This window comes from Cetorhinus maximus, chromosome 9, assembly GCF_964194155.1.
Source record: "Cetorhinus maximus chromosome 9, sCetMax3.hap1.1, whole genome shotgun sequence".
Lineage (NCBI taxonomy): Eukaryota > Metazoa > Chordata > Chondrichthyes > Lamniformes > Cetorhinidae > Cetorhinus > Cetorhinus maximus.
This window is the reverse complement of record NC_135887.1, coordinates 27,116,712-27,136,483: the sequence shown is the minus strand read 5'-3', so window position 1 is coordinate 27,136,483 and position 19,772 is coordinate 27,116,712. Positions and strand designations below refer to the sequence as shown.

Here is a 19,772-nt window from a genome sequence, read left to right as displayed (position 1 = left end):
AGGGCACTGGATATAGAAGCAATGGTACCTTTAAAAGGAAATTGTTAAACCCCTGAAGGATGAAAATTTGCAGGAATATGGGATAAGGGCGAGAAGTAGGACTAACTGAATTGCTCTTTGAAAGAGCTGGTGACAAATGGCCTCTCCTGCTCTGTACTGGTCTATGAAATATGATCCTTAAATCATTACAAAAAATCATGATAGAATAAAAACAGAATTTGATTTATTCAGTCACCATGAAAAAATTATTTTGGTCATAACCAGCAAAGGACAAAGTCTGCAAAAAACTCTCATATGCAGTCTGTGCTTTTCCTCATTGGTTAGTCGCTTCCATGGTCACCACAGAAGCATTCCCGTTGCTTTGAAAATGTACCCCTGCTTACTTGGGAAAAAAGTAGTGATTTCAAACACTTTCTGAATTCCAATCCTTTGGTGAGGATGTTATTTGCAACACTTTCCTATCACTTCAGAAATGCCCAATACTTTTTTAAATATTCAACTGAAGTTAGCTTTCCACATGCAACTAAGCTTGGGTGAATAGGAACAGGAGTCAGCCATTTAGTCTCTCAAGCCTGTTCTGTCATTCAGTGAGATCATGGCTGATCTGTATTTCAATTCCATTTACCTGCCTTTGACCCATTTTCCTTGATACTGTAACAGATGTCAAATTGCACAGGGTAAAATACTGGCATGGATAGTGGATTGGTTAAAGGGCAGAAAACAGAGCAAGGATAAATGAGTCGCTTTCAGGCTAGCAGAGTGTAACTCGCGTTTGCCACAAGGATCAGTACTGGGCCCTCAGCTTCTTACAATCTATGTGATTTAGGTGAAGAGAACGAGTGTAATGTATCCAAGTTTGTTAATGATAGAGAGTTAGGTGGGAAAGTAAGCTGTGAGGAGGACACAAAGAGTCTGTAAAGGGATATAGATAGGTTAAGTGATTGAGCAAGAAAGTGACAGATGGAGTATAATGTGAGGAATGTGATATCATTCACTTTAGTAGGAAGAATATAAAAAAAATATTTTTTAAATGGTGAGAAGGCATTAAATGTGGTGTTCAGAGGGACTTATATGTTCTTGTACAAGAAACACAAAATTAACCAGGTACAAAAACCAATTAGGAAGACAAATGACATGTTAACCTTTATTGCAATGGAATTGGAGTACAAGAGTGAGGAAGTCTTAGTGCAATTGCACAGGGCTTTGGTGAGGCCCATATACAGTTTTGGCCTCCACACCTAAGGAAGGATGTACTTGTCTTAGAGGGGGTGAAACAAAGGTTCACTACATTGATTCGTGGGATGAGAGGGTTGTCCTATGAGAAGAGATTGCGTATAATGGACATGTATCCTATCAAGTTTAGAAGAATGAGATTTGATCTGAATGAAATAAATAAGATTCTGAGAGGACTAGCAGGGTAGATGCGCAGAGGCTGTGTTTCCCAGCTGGAGAGTCTAGAACTAAGAGGATGTGCTCTCAGGATAAGGGTACAGCCATTTAGGACTCATGAGGAGGAGAAATTTCTTCACTTAGAGGGTTGTAAATCTTTGAAATTTTCTATCCTAGAGGGCTCTGAATGCTCAGTCATTGAATACATTCAAGACAGAGATTGATTAAATGTTTAAATACTAAGAAAATCAAGATATCTGGGGATCTTATTAAATGGTGAAGCACACTTGAGGGGCCAAATGGCCTTCTACTGCTTCAATATCTTATGTTCTTATAGTCACTAATAATATCCAGAATTTAGAAGAAACCTCTTTGCATAGTTAGTGGTTAGAATGTGAAACCCGCTGCCACAATGAATAGTTGAAGTGAATAGCATTGATGTATTTAAAGGGAAGCTAGGATAAGTACGTGAGGGAGAAAGGAATAGAAAGTTATACTGATGGGATAGAATCAAGTAGGATGGGTGGAGGCTCATGTGGAACATTAACACTGACACAGACTAGTTGGATCAAATGTCCTGTGACCATTTACTGAAAAGTTGAAGCCCCAATACAGATCCTGGGGGAAAATCATGCACACTCTGCCAACCAGATTACCTTCATCCCTAACCTCTGTCTTCCTCTCAAGCAATTGCCAACTTATATTACATGGTAACCTCCAATTCCATATGTTCTCATTTTTGTTTTAATCTTTTGCGCAGAATCTTATCAAATGCCTTCTGGAAGTCCCATAGATACTCCTTCCATCCAGCATAGAATTACATAATATACAGTATTCAGCTCAACCAGTCCATGCTGGCATTTTTGCTCCACTCTAACCTCTTCCTGTCTTTCCTCAACTAACTCTCATCAGTGTATTCCTCTATTCCCTTCTCCATAATAGGTTTATCTAGCTTCCTCTTAAATATATATATACTATGGTAAAGAAGAATCTTCTGAATTCCGCATTTAATTTATTGGCAGTTATCCTATATTGATGGCCTCTAGTCTCACAGGTAGAAACATTCTCTGTGTCGTTTCTATCAAAACCTTCCATAATTTTAAAGACCTCTATTAGGTCACCCCTTAACCTTTTTTCAAGGGAAGAGATCCAGCCTGTTCATCCTTTTCTGATGTGTATAAACTCACATTTTGGCAACATGCTAGTGACTGCCTCAAAAAAACTGAACTAGGTAAATCTGACATGTCCTACGCACTTCAAAGTCATACTGATTCTCCTTCATCAGTGATACCTATACAAGTGCTAAATCACCTTGGCCTCTGATAGATTCCAGTAATTTCACACAACTGTCATTGGGCTCTTAAGTCTGTAGTTTACTGCCTTCTCCCTCCCTTTATAAGATTAGTAACTTTCTAATCCAAGATCACAACTTCTGAATTTGGAGAGCTTTGAAAAAGTATCTGCAATTTTCATGCCTTTGAATGAAAGCCATTAAGTCCTGAAGGTTTGCCTCATTTTGAATAACTTTAATTTTCTCCATTAACATTTAATTTACTTGTATTAAAGTCACCAAGTTCTTCCACTGTGAAAATAGATACAATTAATAAGCCTGCACTCTCCTTTACCATTCTCTTTCTCTTAATATATAAATCTTTTGTTTGATATCATTTGCAAGTTATTTTTGTATTTTCTCTTCATTCATCCACAAGACGAAGAAAAGCTGTTCCCATTAGCTGATGGTACAAGATTATGGGACTCAGATTAAGATTTTGGGCTAAAGGTGCGGGGGGATTCGGGGAGCAAGAACCTTTTTACTCAGCGAGTGGTAATGACCTGGAATTTGCTGCCCATGAAGGTGGTGGAAAAGGAGATGATCAATAATTTCAAAACAAAATTGGATGGGCACTTCAGGAAAGAAACTTTGCAGGGCCATGAGGATAGAGTGGGGGAATGGGACTGATTGGATTGCTCTGTAGAGAGATGGTAGAGACTTGATGGGCCGAATGGACTCCTGTGCCGTTATGATGCTACGTAGGGCAATTCAAGCAACCCTTTTGCACACAGCATGGACAGCAATCAGACTACCCAATTAATCTGTCGCCTCTGATTCTTTAGCCAATTACCATCAATCTGTATTCTCTGGTTGCCAGGCCTTCTGCCAGTGGAAGCAAAGTAAATAAAGAAAAGTTATCAAAAACTTTTAAGAACTCTTTGCGCTCCCCCCTTGACTTTCTCTGCCCCAAGGAGAACAACCCCAGTTTCTCTAGTCTCTCCACATAGCTGATACCTTTCTAGTAAATCTCGTTTGCATCTGCAGCGGCTCATCCTGCTAAAGTGTGAGCTCAGAATCGAACACAACACTCCAGCCAGGGTCTAACCAGTGTTTTGTATAGGTTTAATATAACTTCTTGGTTTTTGTTCTCCGTTTTTATTAATAAAGCCAAGGATTCCATGTGCCTACTTCTGTACACTTTCCTCCAGTCTGAAAAACTATTTTTCACCACTACTCTCTGCTTTCTATCCCTTAGTGAAATTTGTGCCCACGTAGCCACTGCCCCTTTAATCTCATGGGCTTCAATTTTACTACCAAGTCTATTATGTGGTAGTTTATCAAACCTTTTTTCGAAGTCCACATACCTGTATAAAATAACAACTGCATTTCTGTCATCAGCCCTGCATCTGCAGTATTTTGCTTTTGGGTTAACATTGCCAATGTTGAAATTTTTAAAAATGTATATGATATTTTTTAACATAACTTTCTACTTTTCCATTCTGTCTCTGTTTCTCTCGCAATCCAGCCTTTCTTTCCCACTCTTTATTTCTTTTGTATCTGATTTGACACCAGTTCATCCTCTTTCCTTCCCCCTTGCCCTGTTTCATTCTCTGTACTTAAATCTCATTGGTTAAAGAGGTATAACATTAGCTCTGTCGTCCACCATCATTGAAATTGTCACCCCGTTTTCAGCTTGCAATTCCAGCAATTTGCAGCACAATAATTTTTTAAGCTGAAGTGTTGAAGGAAGAAGCCTAACTGGACAGACCAGAAAGATCTAACGAACTGGACTGATCGGCTGGCATCAGGTCTGTGGCAGGTGGTGAGGGAAAAACATACTTGACCTCAGCCTCACCAACCTGCCTGCCACAGATGCATCTACCCATGACAGTATCGGTAGGAATGACCACCACGTAGTCCTTGTGGAAACGCAGTCCTGCCTTCACATTGAGGATACCGTCCATCGTGTTGTGTGGCAATATCACCGCACTAAATGGGATAGATTTCGAGCAGATCTAGCAACTCAAGACTGGGCATCCATGACGCCTTGTGGGCCATCAGCCACAGCAGAATTGTACTAAACCATAACCCGTAACCTCATGGCCCAGCATATCCCCTATTCTACCATTACGACCAAGCCTGGGGATCAACCGTGATTCAATGAAGAGTGCAGGAGGGCATGCCAGGAGCAGCACCAGGCATACCTAAAAATGAGGTGTCAACCTGGTGAAGTGACAACACAGGACTACTTGAGTGCCATACAGCATAAGCAGCCAGAGATGGACAGAGCTAAACGATCCCACAACCAACGGATCAGATCTAAGCTCTGCAGCCCTGCCACATCCAGTCATGAATCATGGTGGAAAATTAAACAACTCACTGGAGGAGGAGGCTCCACAAATATCTCCATCTTCAGTGCTGGAGAAGTCCAGCACATCAGTGCAAAAGATATGGCTGAAGCATTCGCAACAATCTTCAGCCAAAAGTGTTGAGTGGATGATCCATCTCAGCCTCCTCCAGAGGTTCCCAGCATCACAGCTGCCAGTCTTCAGCCAATTCGATTCACTCCAGGTGATATCAAGAAACGGCTGAAGGCACTGGATAATGCAAAGGCTATGGGCCCTGACAATATTCTGGCAATAGTGCTGAAGACCTGTGCTCCAGAACTTGCCAACCGCGTCCCTAGCCGAGCTGTTCTGCGACAACACAGGCATCAACCTGTCCATGTGGAAAATTGCCCAGGTGTGTCCTGTACATAAAAAGGAAGACAAATTCAACCCAGTCAATTACCGCCCCATCAGTCTACTCTCCATTATCAGTAAAGTGATGGACGGGGTCATCAACAGTGCTATTAAGGGGCACTTGCATAGCAATAACCTGCTCACTGGCGCTCAGTTCGGGTTCGGCCAGGATCACTTGGCTTCTGACCTCATTATAGCCTTGGTTCAAACGTGGACAAAAGAGCTGGACTCCCGAGGTGACTGCCCTTAACATCGTATTTGACCGAATGTGGCATTAAGGAACCTTTGCAAAACTGGAATCAATGGGAATCAGGGGGAAAACTCTCAGCTGGTTGGAGTCATACCTAGCGCAAAGGAAGATGGTTGTGGACGTCAGTCATCTCAGTTCCAGGACATCAATGCAGGAGTTCCTCAGGGTAGTGTCTTTGGCCAAACCATCTTCAGCTGCTTCATCAACGACCTTCCTTCCATCATAAGGTCAGAAATGGGTATGTTGGCTGATGATTGCACAATGTTCACCATTCGCAACTCCTCAGATACTGCAGCAGTCCATGTCCAATTGAAGGAAGACCTGGAAAATATCCAGGCTTGGGCTGACAAATGACAAGTAACATTCGTGCCACACAAATGCCAGGCAATGGCCATATCCAACAAGAGAGAATCTAACCATCACCCCTTGTCATTCAATGGCATTAACATCGTTGAATCCCCCACTACCAACATCCTGGGGGTTACCATTGACCAGAAACTGAACTGGACTAGCCGTATAAAAACTGTGGCTACAAAAGTGGGTCAGGGGCTAGGAATCTTGCGGCTAGTAACTCACCTCCTGACTCCCCAAAGCCTGTCCACCATCTGCAAGGCACAAGTCAGAAGTGGGATGAAATACTCTCCACTTTACTGGATGAGTGCAGCTCCAACGACACTGAGGAAGCTTGACACCATTCAGGACAAAGCAGCCCGTTTGATTGGCATCCCTTCCACAAACATTCACTCCCTCCACCACCGACTAACAATGGCAGCAGTGTGTACCATCTACAAGATGCACTGCAGAAACTCACTAAGGCTCCTTCGGCAGCACCTTCAAAACCCATGACCACTACCATCTAGAAGGACAAGGGCAGCAGATACATGGGAACACTACCATCTGGAAGATCCCCTTCAAGCCACTCACCATCCTGATTTGGAAATATATCACCGTTCCTTCACTGTCGCTGGGTCAAAATCCTGGAACTCCCTCCCTAACAGCATTGTGGGTGTACCTACACCACATGGACTGCAGCAGTTCAAGAAGGCAGCTCACCACCACCTTCTCGAGGGCAATTAGGGATGGGCAATAAATGCTGGCCTAGCCAGTGAAGCCCACATCCCGTAAATGAATCAGAAAAAAAATCCAACCTTTCCAATTACCACCTCATCAGTCTATTCTTGATCATCAGCAAAGTGATGGATGGTGTCATCAACAAAGCTATCAGTAGCACTTACACAGCAATTACCTGCTCAACAATATTCAGTTTGGGTTCCACCAGAGCCACTTGGTTCCTGAATTCATTGCAGCCGCAGTCCAAGCATGGATAAAAGAGCTGAATTTCAGAGGTGAAAGCAATTGCCCTTGACATCCAGGCACCTTAATAAAATTGAAGTCAATGAAAGGAAGAATGAAAACTCTCCGCTAGCTGGAGTCAGACCAAGCACAAAGGAAGATGGTTACAGTGTTTGAAGATCTATTTTCTGAGCCTTTGAACATCGCTGCAGGAGTTCCTCGGGGCAGTGACTTAGGCCCAAACATCTACAGCTACTTTATCAATAAGATTCCCTGCATCATAAGGTCAGAAGTGGGGATGTTCACTGATGATTGCACAGTGTTCAGTAGCATTTGCAACTCCTCAGATCCGTGTGCAGCAAGTAGTCATTTGGAAGTACAGAACTTGAGTATTGCTGATGAAAGAGGCTGTCGAAACTTTTCATCTTGCAGTCATCAGGAACGTTCACAAGAATACCAATAGTAAAGGGAATTTATACTGCATGAGAAGAGAGTGCTGATTGTTGGAAAGTGGACTCAGATTGGTAGAGGCATTGCCGTGGAGAAACTTAACTGAATCAGTTATATAGATACTGTGGCTACAAGAACAGGTCAGAGGCTGGATATCTTTAACATAGTAGCTGACTCCAGAAAGCCTGTTCAGCTTCTACAAAACAGAGGTCAAGGGTGTGATAGAATACTCTCCTCTTGCCTGGATGAATGCAGCTCCAACAACACTCAAGAAGCCCCACAATATCCAGGACAAAGCAGTCCACATGATCAGCACCCTCATTGACCATCTTAAACATCAACTCCCTCCATCACCAGCACAGAATGGCAGCAGTGTGTTCATTCTACACTGTAGCAACTTGCCAAGGCTTCTCCAACAGCACCTTCCAAACCTGCAACCCCTACCACCTAGAAGGATGAGAGCAACAGATGCCATGGGTACATCACCTGCATGTTCCTCTCCAAGCTGCTTTGCCAGCAATGAACACAACCTATTGCATAAAAAAATGACCTCAAGATGTCCCACTCTAGCAAATTCTGTGCTATAGATATCCTTTCCATGAGTATTACTGATTTCTTTAGAAAATGCAAACATAATTGACTTTCGGACACAGTAACTCGCTGGAGTGCTTCCTGTTAAATAGAATCAAAATTTTGAAAGCCTTCTATTGATTATCTGGTTTCTTAACAGTGTCAAATCGGCAATTTTAACATAAAATATTGATTCAAATTCCAGTTTCTTCTGAAATTCAAATTGCCAATTAGGTTCAATTCCACATCAGTGTGATACTACATCAGTAAATATTTTGTTCAGAGAGTAAATGTGAAATTAATCTAATTAAAGAGTTATGGCAACTATTTGAGAACTTGCCACTGCTGTGAATTTATAAGCAGCAATATCTGAGAAATTAATCGTTAAATAATTACTGCATATCTTGCATTGAGATTTTTATTTCCTCTGCAAATCACAGAATGTGTACTTTGAAATGAATTACATGGTATTCAACTCACTCAACCTTCCTTTCCCACTACAACTTATGGACTTGTAAATCCGAAGCTTCACATAATCTACCTCTGCTTTCTGATGTTTTATCTTTCTCTATGAGATTGCTGTTTAAAACACTGGTCTGGATCAGAGAGTCCACATCTTTCTTATAAATTACACAGGAAAAATGCCCTTATGTGAGAATGTATGTAATATACATTCACAACCTGTCGCCTTCTGCTGAAAGGTATATTCCTAGTAAGAGGCGCAGTCAGTGAGGGGAAACTTCAGCCTGAGTAAGACAGACCGAGTGCGTCTATTTGGGAATTTGGTTCAAAGTGGGAATTCAGTGCGTAGGGGGAAAGAGGTGCTTTAGGTAAGGTTTACTCCAAGAAGTAAAGTGTGCTGAGTGGGGAGTTCAGTGAAGGATGTAGAGGAGGTACTTTTTCCTTTTTCTCTTTTTCAACCTCCAATATTTGATATCCACTTTGGTGCAGTAGAAGGAGCAGGTAAACCAGTAACTGGTGTTATTAGTTTAAACAGTATTGTAAGTACTGTATTGTTTTGTCACTATTATAAAGTTTACTCGCAGTACTGAAACCTACTGGGAGGTGGAGGCTTTATTGATTAATCAATTAGCAGTTATTAATTACTTAACACATTATTGATGATGGCAGGGCAGTTGATGTGCTGCAATTGCAGGATGTGGGAGCTTCTGGATACCGGTGTGATCCAGGGTAAACACATCTGCAGTAAGTGTTTGTGGCTGCGGGAAATTCGGTTCTGAGCTGTTGAGCTGGCAGCCAAGTTGCACTCACTGCAGCATATCAGGGAGGGGGAAAGTTACCTGGACAATTTATTCCAGGAGGTGGACACACCCCTTAGGATAGGATCTTCTGATTTGGTCAGGGACAGGAGGGTGTGACTACAAGTGAGGCAGATACGGGGATCCAGAGGACAGGAGTGTAGGAGCCTGCGCCCTTGCAATTGTCCAACAGGTTTGAGGTTTTTTGAGTTTGTTTGGATGAGAGTGGCGGCAGCAGGGTAGATGAGCTGACTGGCAATGGCTGCATTGTACAAAATGCCATTCAAGCGGGGGGGTGGGTTACAAGGAATGTAGCAGTATTGTAGGGGACAGTATAGTCAGATGGATATTGTCCAGGTCTTGCTGCCTTTGGACATGAACTGCTTCAGTATCTGAGGAGTCGTGAATGATGCTGAACGTTGTGCAATCATCAGCGAACATCCCCACTTCTGACTTTATGATGGAAGGGAGGTCACTGATGAAGCAGCTGAAAATGGTTGGGCCAAGGACACTACCCTGAGGAACTCCTGCAGTGATGTCCTGGTGCTGAGATGACTGATCTGCAACAACCACAGCCATCTTTCTTTGTGCTAGGTATGACTCCAACCAGTGGAGAGTTTTCTCCCTGATTCCCATTGAGTCCAGTTTTGTTCGGGCTCCTTGATGCCACACTCTGTCAAATGCAGCCTTGATGTCAAGGGCAGTCACTCTCACCTCACCTCAGGAGTTCAGCTCTTTTGTCCATGTTTGAACCAAGGCTGTAATGAGGTCAGGAGCTGAGTGGCACTGGCAGAACCGAAACTGGGCATCAGTGAGCAGGTTATTGCTAAGTTAAGCGCTGCTTGATAGAAGTGTTGATGACCCCTTCCATTACTTTACTGATGATGGAGAGTAGACTGATTGCGGTAATTGGCTGGTTTGGATTTGTCCTGCTTTTTGTGTACAGGACATACCTGGGCAATTTTCCACATAGCCGGGTAGTTGCCAGTGTTGTAGTTGTAGTGGAACAGCTTGGCTTGGGGCGTGGCGAGTTCTGGAGCACAAGTCTTCAGTACTATTGCCAGAATATTGTCAGGGCCCATATCCTTTGCAGTATCCAGTGTCTTCAGCCATTTCTTGATATCACGTGGAGTGAATCGAATTGGCTGAAGACTGGCATCTATGACGCTGGGGAACTCCGGAGGAGGCTGAGATGGATCATCTACTCGGCACTTCTGGCTGTACCAAATGCTTCAGCCTTATATTTTGCACTGATCTGTTGGGCTCCTCTATCATTGAGGATGGGGATATTTGTGGAGCCTCCTCCTCCAGTGAGTTGTTTAATTGTCCACCACCATTCATGACTGGATGTGGCAGGACTGCAGAGCTTAGATCTGATCCATTGGTTGTGGGATTGCTTAGCCCTGTCTATCACTTGCTGCTTATGCTGTTTGGCATGCAAGCAGCCCTGCGTTATAGCTTCACCAGGTTGACACCTAAGATTTTGGTATGCCTGGTGCTGCTCCTGGCATGCCCTCCTGCACTCTTCATTGAAACAGGGTTAATCCCCTGGCTTGATGGTAATGCTAGTGTGGGGGATATGCTGGTCCATGAGGTTACAGATTGTGTTTGAGTACAATTCTGCTGCTGTTGATGGCCCACAGCACCTCATGGATGCCCAGTCTTAAGTTGCTAGAGAAAGACAGAGTTAACGTTTTGAGTCCGTATGACTTCTTCAGAACTAAAGAGACGAGTCTGAAGAAGAGTCATACGGACTCGAAACGTTAACTCTGTCTTTCTCTCCACAGGGGCTGTCAGACCTGCTGAGTTTTTCCAGAAATTTTTGTTTTTGTTTTTGTTTCAGATTTCCAGCATCTGTAGCTTTTTACTTTTATATTTGAGTTGTTAGATCTGTTTGAAATTTATCCCATTTAGCACGGTGATAGTGCCACACAACACGATGGAGGGTATGCTCAACGTGAAGGCACGACTTCGTCTCCACAATGACTGTGCGGTGGTCACTCCTACAGATACTGTCATGGACAGATGCATCTGCAGCAGGCAGATTGGTGAGGATGAGGTCAAGTATGTTTTTCCCTCTTGTTGGTTCCCTCACCACCTGCTGCAGACCTATTCTAGCAGCTATGTCATTTAGGATTCGGCCAGCTCGGCCAGTCGTGGTGCTACCGAGGCACTCTTGGTGATGGACATTGAAATCCCCCACCCAGAGTACATGCTGTGCCCTTGCCACCCTCAGTGCTTTCTCCAAGTGGTGTTCAACATGGAGAAGCACTGGTTTATCAATTGAGGCAGGGCGGTACGTGGTAATCAGCAGGAAGGTTCCCTTGCCCATGTTGACCTGATGCCATGAGACTTCATGGGATCTGGAGTCAATGTTGAGGACTTCCAGGGCAATTCCCTCCTGACTGTATACCACTGTGCTGCCACCTCTGCTGGGCCTGTCCTGCCGGTGGGACAGGACATACCCAGGGATGGTGATGGTGGTGTCTGGGACAGGTATTGTCACTGGACTAGTAACCCAGAGACCCAGGCTAATGCTCTGGGGACCCAGGTTCGATTCCCGCCATGGCAGATAGTGGAATTTGAATTCAATAAAAATCTGGAATTAAATGTCTAACGATGACCATGAAACCATTGTCGATTGTTGTAAAAACCCATCTGGTTCACTAATGTCCTTTCTGGAAGGAAATCTGCTGTCCTTACTTGGTCTGGCCTACTTGTGACTCCAGACCCACAGTAATGTGGTTGACTTTTAAATGCCCTCTGAACAAGGGCAATTAGGGATGGGCAATAAATCCTTAATATAATATAAAAGCAAAATTCTGCGGATGCTGGAAATCTGAAATAAAAACAGAAAATGCTGGAAAAGCTCAGCAGGTTTGACAGTATCTGCGGGGAGAGAATTAGAGTTCACGTTTCGAGTTTGTATGACCCTTCAGAGTAAAAGGATGTAGAAAAAGCTATAGATATGTTAAGTGAGTGGGCGAAGACCTGGCAAATGGAGTATAATATGGGAAAATGTGAAATTATCCATTTTGGCAGCAAGAATAACAGAGAAGCATATTATCTATATGGTGAGAGATTGTAGAGGTCTGAAATGCAGAGGGATCTGGGTGTCCTAGTGCATGAATCGCAAAAGGCTAGCATGCAGGTACAGCAAGTAATTAGTAAAGCTAATAGAATGTTATCATTCATTGTGAGGGAAAAGGGAAAGGGAGGTTATGCTTCAGTTATACAGAGCACTAGTAAGACCACACCTGGCGTACTGCGTACATTATTGGTCCCCTTATTTAAGGAAGGATGGTAATGCATTGGTAGCAGTTCAGAGAAGGTTTACCAGACTAGTACCTGGAATGGGCAGGTTGCCTTATGAGGAAAGGTTGGACAGGTTAGGCCTGTATCCGTTGGAGTTTAGTAGTGTAAGAGATGATTTGATTGAAACCTTTAAGATCGTGAGGGGTCTTGACAAGGTGGATGTGGAGAGGATGTTTCCTCTTGTGGGAGAATCTGTATTTAAGAATCACTGTTTAAAAATAAGGGGTCGCCCGTTTAAAACAAAGATAAGGCAAAGTTTTTTCCCTCAGGGTCATGAGTCTTTTGGAACTCTCTTCCTGAAATGTCAGTGGAAGCAGAGTCTGAATATTTTTGAGGCAGAGGTGGATAGATCCTTGGTAAGCAGGGGGGTGATAGGTTATTGGGAGCAGACTCGAGAAGCCAAATGGCCTATTCCTGCTCCTTGTTTGTATGTTCTAAATGCCTTACTTTTAGTTGCACTGTTGCATGCTTGAAAGTCAAGTTGTATATGTCATGAAACCCCCATTTCAATGAAAATATACGGGTACAAGGTGATTTACAACGTACAGGGAAGCTGGAGCTAAGATTTGCCAGCTGAGGTGCTGAGATGTTTATGTATCTGAAATGTTTCTAAACCTGGTGCCAAAAATGTTAGAAAATAACACTACACAGGACTGAAGCTGTGGAATATTTTCCCCTAGGTCATGGGTTGGTAATGTCAGTGATTTTCCATCCAACCTTCCATTTAACCTTGATTTTATGCACACCAGCAGAGCTTAAGGTTATGGTGGAGGGGCAGGAGAGAGAGAGCTTTAAGAAGGTGGTTAGTTACAAAAAAAATAAATTTAGGATTATCCTTTTCCTCTATGATCCTGTAATAGAAGGTAATTTTGAGGAAAGAGCCAAGTATGAAGGTGCTTGGTGGTCAAACTAGTTGTTCTGATGGATAGATAGCAAGGCCATTTATAGGAATGTAGAAATAAGAGGAAGCCATTCAGTTCCTTGAATCTAACCTGCCACTCAATTAGATTATTGCTGATCTGTACGTCAACTGTTTGAAATTTTATAATTCTACTAAATTTCCTCCCAACCTTCTCTGCTCCAGTAAAAATCATCCCAGTATCTCAAGTCTCTCCTTATAATTGTGTACTCATCCAATATTAGTATAAACTGACATAAAAATGTTAATATATCTCTGTGATTCATTTCATACTCCACACCTAAATTCTCTTCAACCAAAATGGCCCTATCTTCTCACTTTTACTTTTTCTGTGTTTAAAAAAGTCTGTAGTGTAGTATTTTACATTATCTTCCCTCTTTTTTCATATTCTTGTTTTACCTTTCTAATCTCCACTTTCACTTTCCCTCCACATAATTTCTATATCCTATTCTTATGATTTTATTTTAGTGAAAATCCCAAGAACATATTTAGCTTACACCAAATCCTTACTAAGACTGATACCTTAGCCCACTCTTTCCCCTCACCTGAAAATTTTGTAACCAAGCATGTTCAGTTCTTAGGCCTGTCCAAATCTAAGTCTTGCCTCCATTATACCTGCTATATCATGTTGCTGTATAGTTATTGATACATGTAACTCTCCAATTTTGATTTGAATGCTTTGTGTGAGTTCACAATTGTAAGTTGACTCCTGTTTATTACCGTAGTCACCTGGTTCCAGCAGAAGCAACAATACAATTTAACTCCTAGTAAAGCATCATTGCAGCCTCCTTGAACTTGTAATAATAACTTCAGTTTAAAAAAAAATTTAATGGTATCTCTTCTGTCTTGTACTCATTTGTTGAGGTGTTTTTGTCCACTTACCACTCATATTCTTTGTTCTGGTGTTTTACCTCAGGCCTCTCTTTGTATAGATTTGTATGACTTTGTATTTTTTGTTCTGATTTTCTCCCTTTAATTTAAAATGAAAGGAAAGGAAAGGACTATTTAGTTTGTGATCAACAGATGAAATGGAAAGGTATCTTTGAATTATTAACAGAGTCCTTGAGTATTTGTGATTCCACCTGTATTGTTCTGCAGCATCACAAAATTCTTTTCTATCATCCCTGATAGAAATATTGACAGATTTTCCTAGAAGATGCTTGATGATAAACATGTGTATCTTGAAACTTTTATGGGTGATGTTCTTCAAAGAGTTCATTTCTGCTCTAGAATGTTTTCTCCGGAATCGAAGCCATCACTGTTGAAACCTCACAGCTCGGTGTTGATGACCTCAGCCATGAAGCCAGTTCAGATGGATATCCAGCAGCTGCAGCAGCGAGCAGCCATGATTCCCAATATGGTGAGTGTTTGTGTGGGGTTCACATTCGCCATGATAGCCCTCTTATCCATTTTTGAATTTTGCATAGTCATTTCTGTCTCGGTACCAGACAATTGGACCAGGATTTAGCCATCGATGACCCAGTGACTATGAATTTAATTTGAAGAGTTGTATTCCCAGTTAAACTCCAATAAACAAGATGTGGACAGCTGTGCTGCTATTTTCATTGTAAGGGAAAAGCCAGATATATGGAAATGATGAACTTTCAGAGAAGCTGCAATTGTTATTTGTTCAGGTCCAGCCTCTCTTTTCCGACCTGTATTTAATCCACACTGTGACATATCAGTCATTGTGTCAGTTACTTGGAGTGAAGCTGAAATATGGCTCTTACTCTAATTCCCTCATCCTCAATTTGAATCCTTTTAACTACATGACTTTATTTCCCCCAGTCTGAAGTGGAACAAATGTGAAAAAATGGAGTAATAATAGAACATGCACATGTCTTCTTGTTCATGAAGTGAGCTGTCCTTTTTGTTTTGATCCAGTGATCTATAATAACCCTATAATTATTTTTGCTGCATTTGGGTTACATACTTCACCTAGTCTATCTCATAGAATAAAAGCAAAATACTTTGGATGCTAGAAATCTAAATAAAAACAGAAAATGGTAGAAAAACTCAGCAGGTCTGGCAGCATCTGTGGAGAGAAAAACAGAGTTAACATTTTGAGTCCAATGTGACCTTCTTCGGAACCTTGGAATGTTCACTCTGTGCCAGTAGGTCCACTTGCATTATCTCCCAAGTGATCCTGGCATATAGAGCTATTCTAATTCATTCCTATCTGACTTCCTGAACATACTCAATCGTTGTATCTTATACTGGACATCACTGGAGCTTAGCCGTATCACTCAAGTCTGTATTATATCATAGTTCCCAATTCCCAGTAATTCCCCTATTCAGGAAAGGAGGGAGACAGAAAGGAAACTATAGGCTAGTTAGCCTAACATCTGTCATTGGGAAAATGCTGGAATCCATTATTAAGGATGTAGTAGTAAGTCATTTGGACGCTCATAATACAATCAAGCAAAGTCAACATGGCTTTATGAATGGGAAATCATGTTTGACAAATTTATCAGAGATTTTCAGAATGCAACAAGCAGGGTAGATAAAGGGGAACTAGTGGATTTAGTGCATCTGATTTTCTGAAAAGCATTTCATAAGATGCCATGTAGACGCTAACTACATAAGGTATAAGCTCATGGTGTTGGGGCAATATATTAGCATGGATAGAGGATTGGCTAATTAACAGGAAACAGACTTGGGATAAATGAGTTATTTTCAAGTTGGCAAGCTAATAGGTGGAGTGACATAAGGGTCAATGCTGAGGCCTCAACTATTTACAGTCTACACTAATGACTTGGATGAAGGAATAGAGTGCATACTAGCCAAATTTTCTTACAATACAATGTGGGAAAGCAAGTTGTGAGGAGGAGACAAAGAGTCTGCAAAGGGATACAGATTGGTTAAGTGAATGGGCAAAAAATTGGCAGATGGAGTATAATGTGGGAAAATGTAAGGTTATCCACTTTGGTAGGAAGAATAGAAAAGCAGATTATTCTTTTCATAGTAATAGACTACACACTGCTGTGATACAGAGGGATCTGGAGTGTCCTCATACATGAATCACAAAGTTAGAATGCAGGTACAATAAGCAGTTAGGAAGGAACATGGAATGTTGGCCTTATTGCAGAGGGGTTGGAGTATAAAAGTAGGGAAAATCTTGTTCTAGCTGTGTGGGGCATTGGTGAGACCTATAGTGCTATGTAGAGTTTTGGTCTCCTTATTTAAGGAGGGATACACTTGCACTAGATTGATTCCTGAAATAAAGGAGTTGTTTTTGAGGAAAGGTTGAGCAAGTTGGTCTATACTGTTTGGAGTTTAGAAGAATGAAAGGTCATCTTATTCAATCATAAAAGATTCTGAGGGGGCTTGACAGGGTAGATGCTGAGAGGTTGTTTTCCCCTTGTAGGGGAATCTAGAACTAAGGGGGCACAGTTTCAGAATAAGGAGTCTCCCATTTAAGATGAAGTGGAGGAGGATTTCTTTTCCTCAGAGAATTATTAATCTTTGAAATTCTCTACCTCAGAAAGCATTGGAAGCTGGGCCATTGAATGAGTTAGCCTGCTTTATGATCTTGAGAAAGTTAAGGCGGCAGACAAGGAAAGCGGAGTTGAGGCCATGATCAGATCAGCCATGATCTTATTGAATGGCAGAACAGGCTCAAGAAGGCCAAATGACCTACTGCTGCTCATATCCCTATGGTATTGTGTTACTACAGCCTTGAGTTCCGTGGAGAGAGTACAGAGGAGATTCACAAGAATGATTCCCGGGATGAAGAACTGTAGCTATAAGGATAGAATAGTGAGATTAGGACTGTTTTCCTCTGAGAAAAGAAGGCTGAGAGGAGGCTTGATAGAGATATTTAAGATCCTGAGGGGTTTGGAGAGGGTAAATAGTGAGAAACAGTTCTCAGTTAAGAGAACATCTAGAACTAGAGGGCATAGATTCAAAATAATTGGCGAAAGGTATAAATGTGATGTGAGGAAATTTTTTTCACACAGAGGGTGGTTGGAGTCTGGAACAAACTTCCTGAGAGGATGGTGAAGGCAGGTTTGGTCGAGCTACTCAAAAGGGAATTGGATTGCTACCTGAAGAAGGAGCATGTGCAAGGTTATGGGGATAAGGCAGGGGAGTGGGACTAGGTGGAATGCTCCTTTGGAGAGCATGTGGAGACTCGATGGGCCGAATGGCCTCCTTCTGCACTGTAAAGATACTGTGATATCTTGTTGCAGATTCATCTAGCATTCATATAGATGGTCTTAGCAGGTTAAACCAGTCCTCCACAACTTAAATTTTCTAATTGAACCTTTCTGTTATAATTGATTTTTCATTCCTTATTCTTGCCTGGGCTGTGGGTGTTGCTGGCAAGCCCAGTATTTGTTGTCCATTCCTAACTATCCTTGAACCTGAGTGGTTTGCTGCGCCATTTCTGAGGGCAGTTGAGAGTGAATCACATTGCTGTGGATCTGGATTCACATGTAGGCCAGACCAGGAAAGGACAGCATATTTTCCTCCTCAAAAGGATATTAGTGAACCAATTGGATTTTTACAACAATCGATGACAGTTCAATGGTCACCATCAACCTGGAGCCTAACTCTTCAAGTTCCCTCTGCAAGAACATGATTAACACTTTGATTTATCATTGGGTCCTACTGGGACCTCAACTCTGGCCGAAATCCACCCCCCTTGAGAAGATTTTCTATCCATTCCATTATGTCCCTTATTGTGTCAGCATGGCTTTGTGGTAGCACTCTCACCTCTAAGACTGACAGGCTTTGGGGAGGGAGTGCATCGAAGGTTCAGCAGACTGATTCCTGGGATGGTAGGATTGTCATATGAGGAGAGATTGGGCCAAGTAGGCCTGTATTCACTGGAGTTTAGAAGAATGAGAGGGGATCTCATTGAAATATATAAATCACTCTGTGATTCTGTGACTGATTCCTGCTCCCATTTTTTATGTTTCTACACTAGGGAACCCCTTGTTCCAGCCCCTCCCCCAGCCAGAGGAACCATCATCCCTGCATCCAGTCTGTCCAGCCCTGTCAGAATTTTATACGTTTCAATGAGATCCCCTCTCATTTTCTAAACTCCAGTGAATACAGGTCTAGTTGACCCAATCTCTCCTCATATGACAATCCTGCCATCCCAGGGATCAGTCTGGTGAACATTAGCTGCGCTCCCTCTAAGGCAAGTATATCCTTTCTTAGGTAAGCAGACCAAAACTGTACGCAGTACTCCAGGTGTGGTCTCACAAATGTCCTGTACAACTGCAGTAAAACAGCCTTGCTCCTGGGCTGGCAAATGGCAAGTAACATTCATGCCACAGAAGTGCCAGGCAATGACCATCTCCAGCAAAGGGGAATCTAACCATTGCCCCTTGACATTCAATGTCATTACCATTGCTGAAACCCCCACTATCAATATTCTGGGAGTTTCCATTGACCAGAAACTGAACTGGACTAGCCATGTAAATACTGTGGCTACAAGAGCAGGTCAGAGGCTAGGAATCCTGCAGTGAGTAACTCACCTCCTGACTCCCCAAAGCCTGTCCACCATCTTTAAGGCACAAATCAGGAATGTGATGGAATGCTCTCCATTTGTCTGGATGAGTGCAGCTCCAACAACACTCAAGAAGCTTGATACCATCCTGGACAAAGCAGCCCGCTTGATTATCGCCTCATCCACAAACATTCACTCCCTACACCACCGATGCACAGTGACAGCAGTGTGTACCACCTACAAGATGCACTGCAGGATCTCACCAAGGCCCCAGAGACAGCACCTTCCAAACCCACGGCCAATACTGTCTAGAAGGACAAGTGCAGCAGACACATGGGAACGCCACCACCTGGAAGTTCCCCTCCAAGTGACTCACCATTCTGACTTGGAAATATATCGCCGTTCCTTCATTATCACTGGGTCAAAATCGTGGAACTCACTCCCCAACAGCACTGTGGGTGTATCTGCACCACATAGACTGCAGCGGTTAAAGAAGCCAGCTCACCACCACCACCTCAGGGGTAATTAGGGATGGGCAATAAATGCTGACCTAGCCAGTGAAGCCCACATCACATAAATGAATGAAAAAAAAAACTCAAACCCTCTTGCAATCAAGGCCAACATACCATTTGCCTTACTAACTGCTTGCTGCACCTGCATGCTTGCTTTCAGTGATTGGTGTACAAGGACACCCAGGTCCCTTTGTACATCAGCATTTCCCAATCTGTCACCATTTAAATAATACTCTGCCATTCTGTTTTTCCTACCGAAGTGGATAACTTTACACTTATCCACATTATACTGAACTGCTGTGTATTTGCCCACTCACTCAACTTGTCCAAATCGCCTTGAAGC

General features: G+C 42.5%; 1 protein-coding gene across 14 annotated transcripts in view; it reads left to right on the top strand.

The window, feature by feature from the left end:
* Positions 1-19,772, top strand: part of ncor1 (nuclear receptor corepressor 1) — a 399,352-nt gene that overhangs the window by 259,925 nt on the left and 119,655 nt on the right. For all 14 annotated transcript variants that reach the window (XM_078548371.1, XM_078548367.1, XM_078548369.1 and 11 more), the window contains one exon: positions 14,690-14,819. In XM_078548371.1, the coding sequence (XP_078404497.1) occupies positions 14,690-14,819 (130 nt within the window). The remainder of the gene's footprint in view (positions 1-14,689; positions 14,820-19,772) is intronic.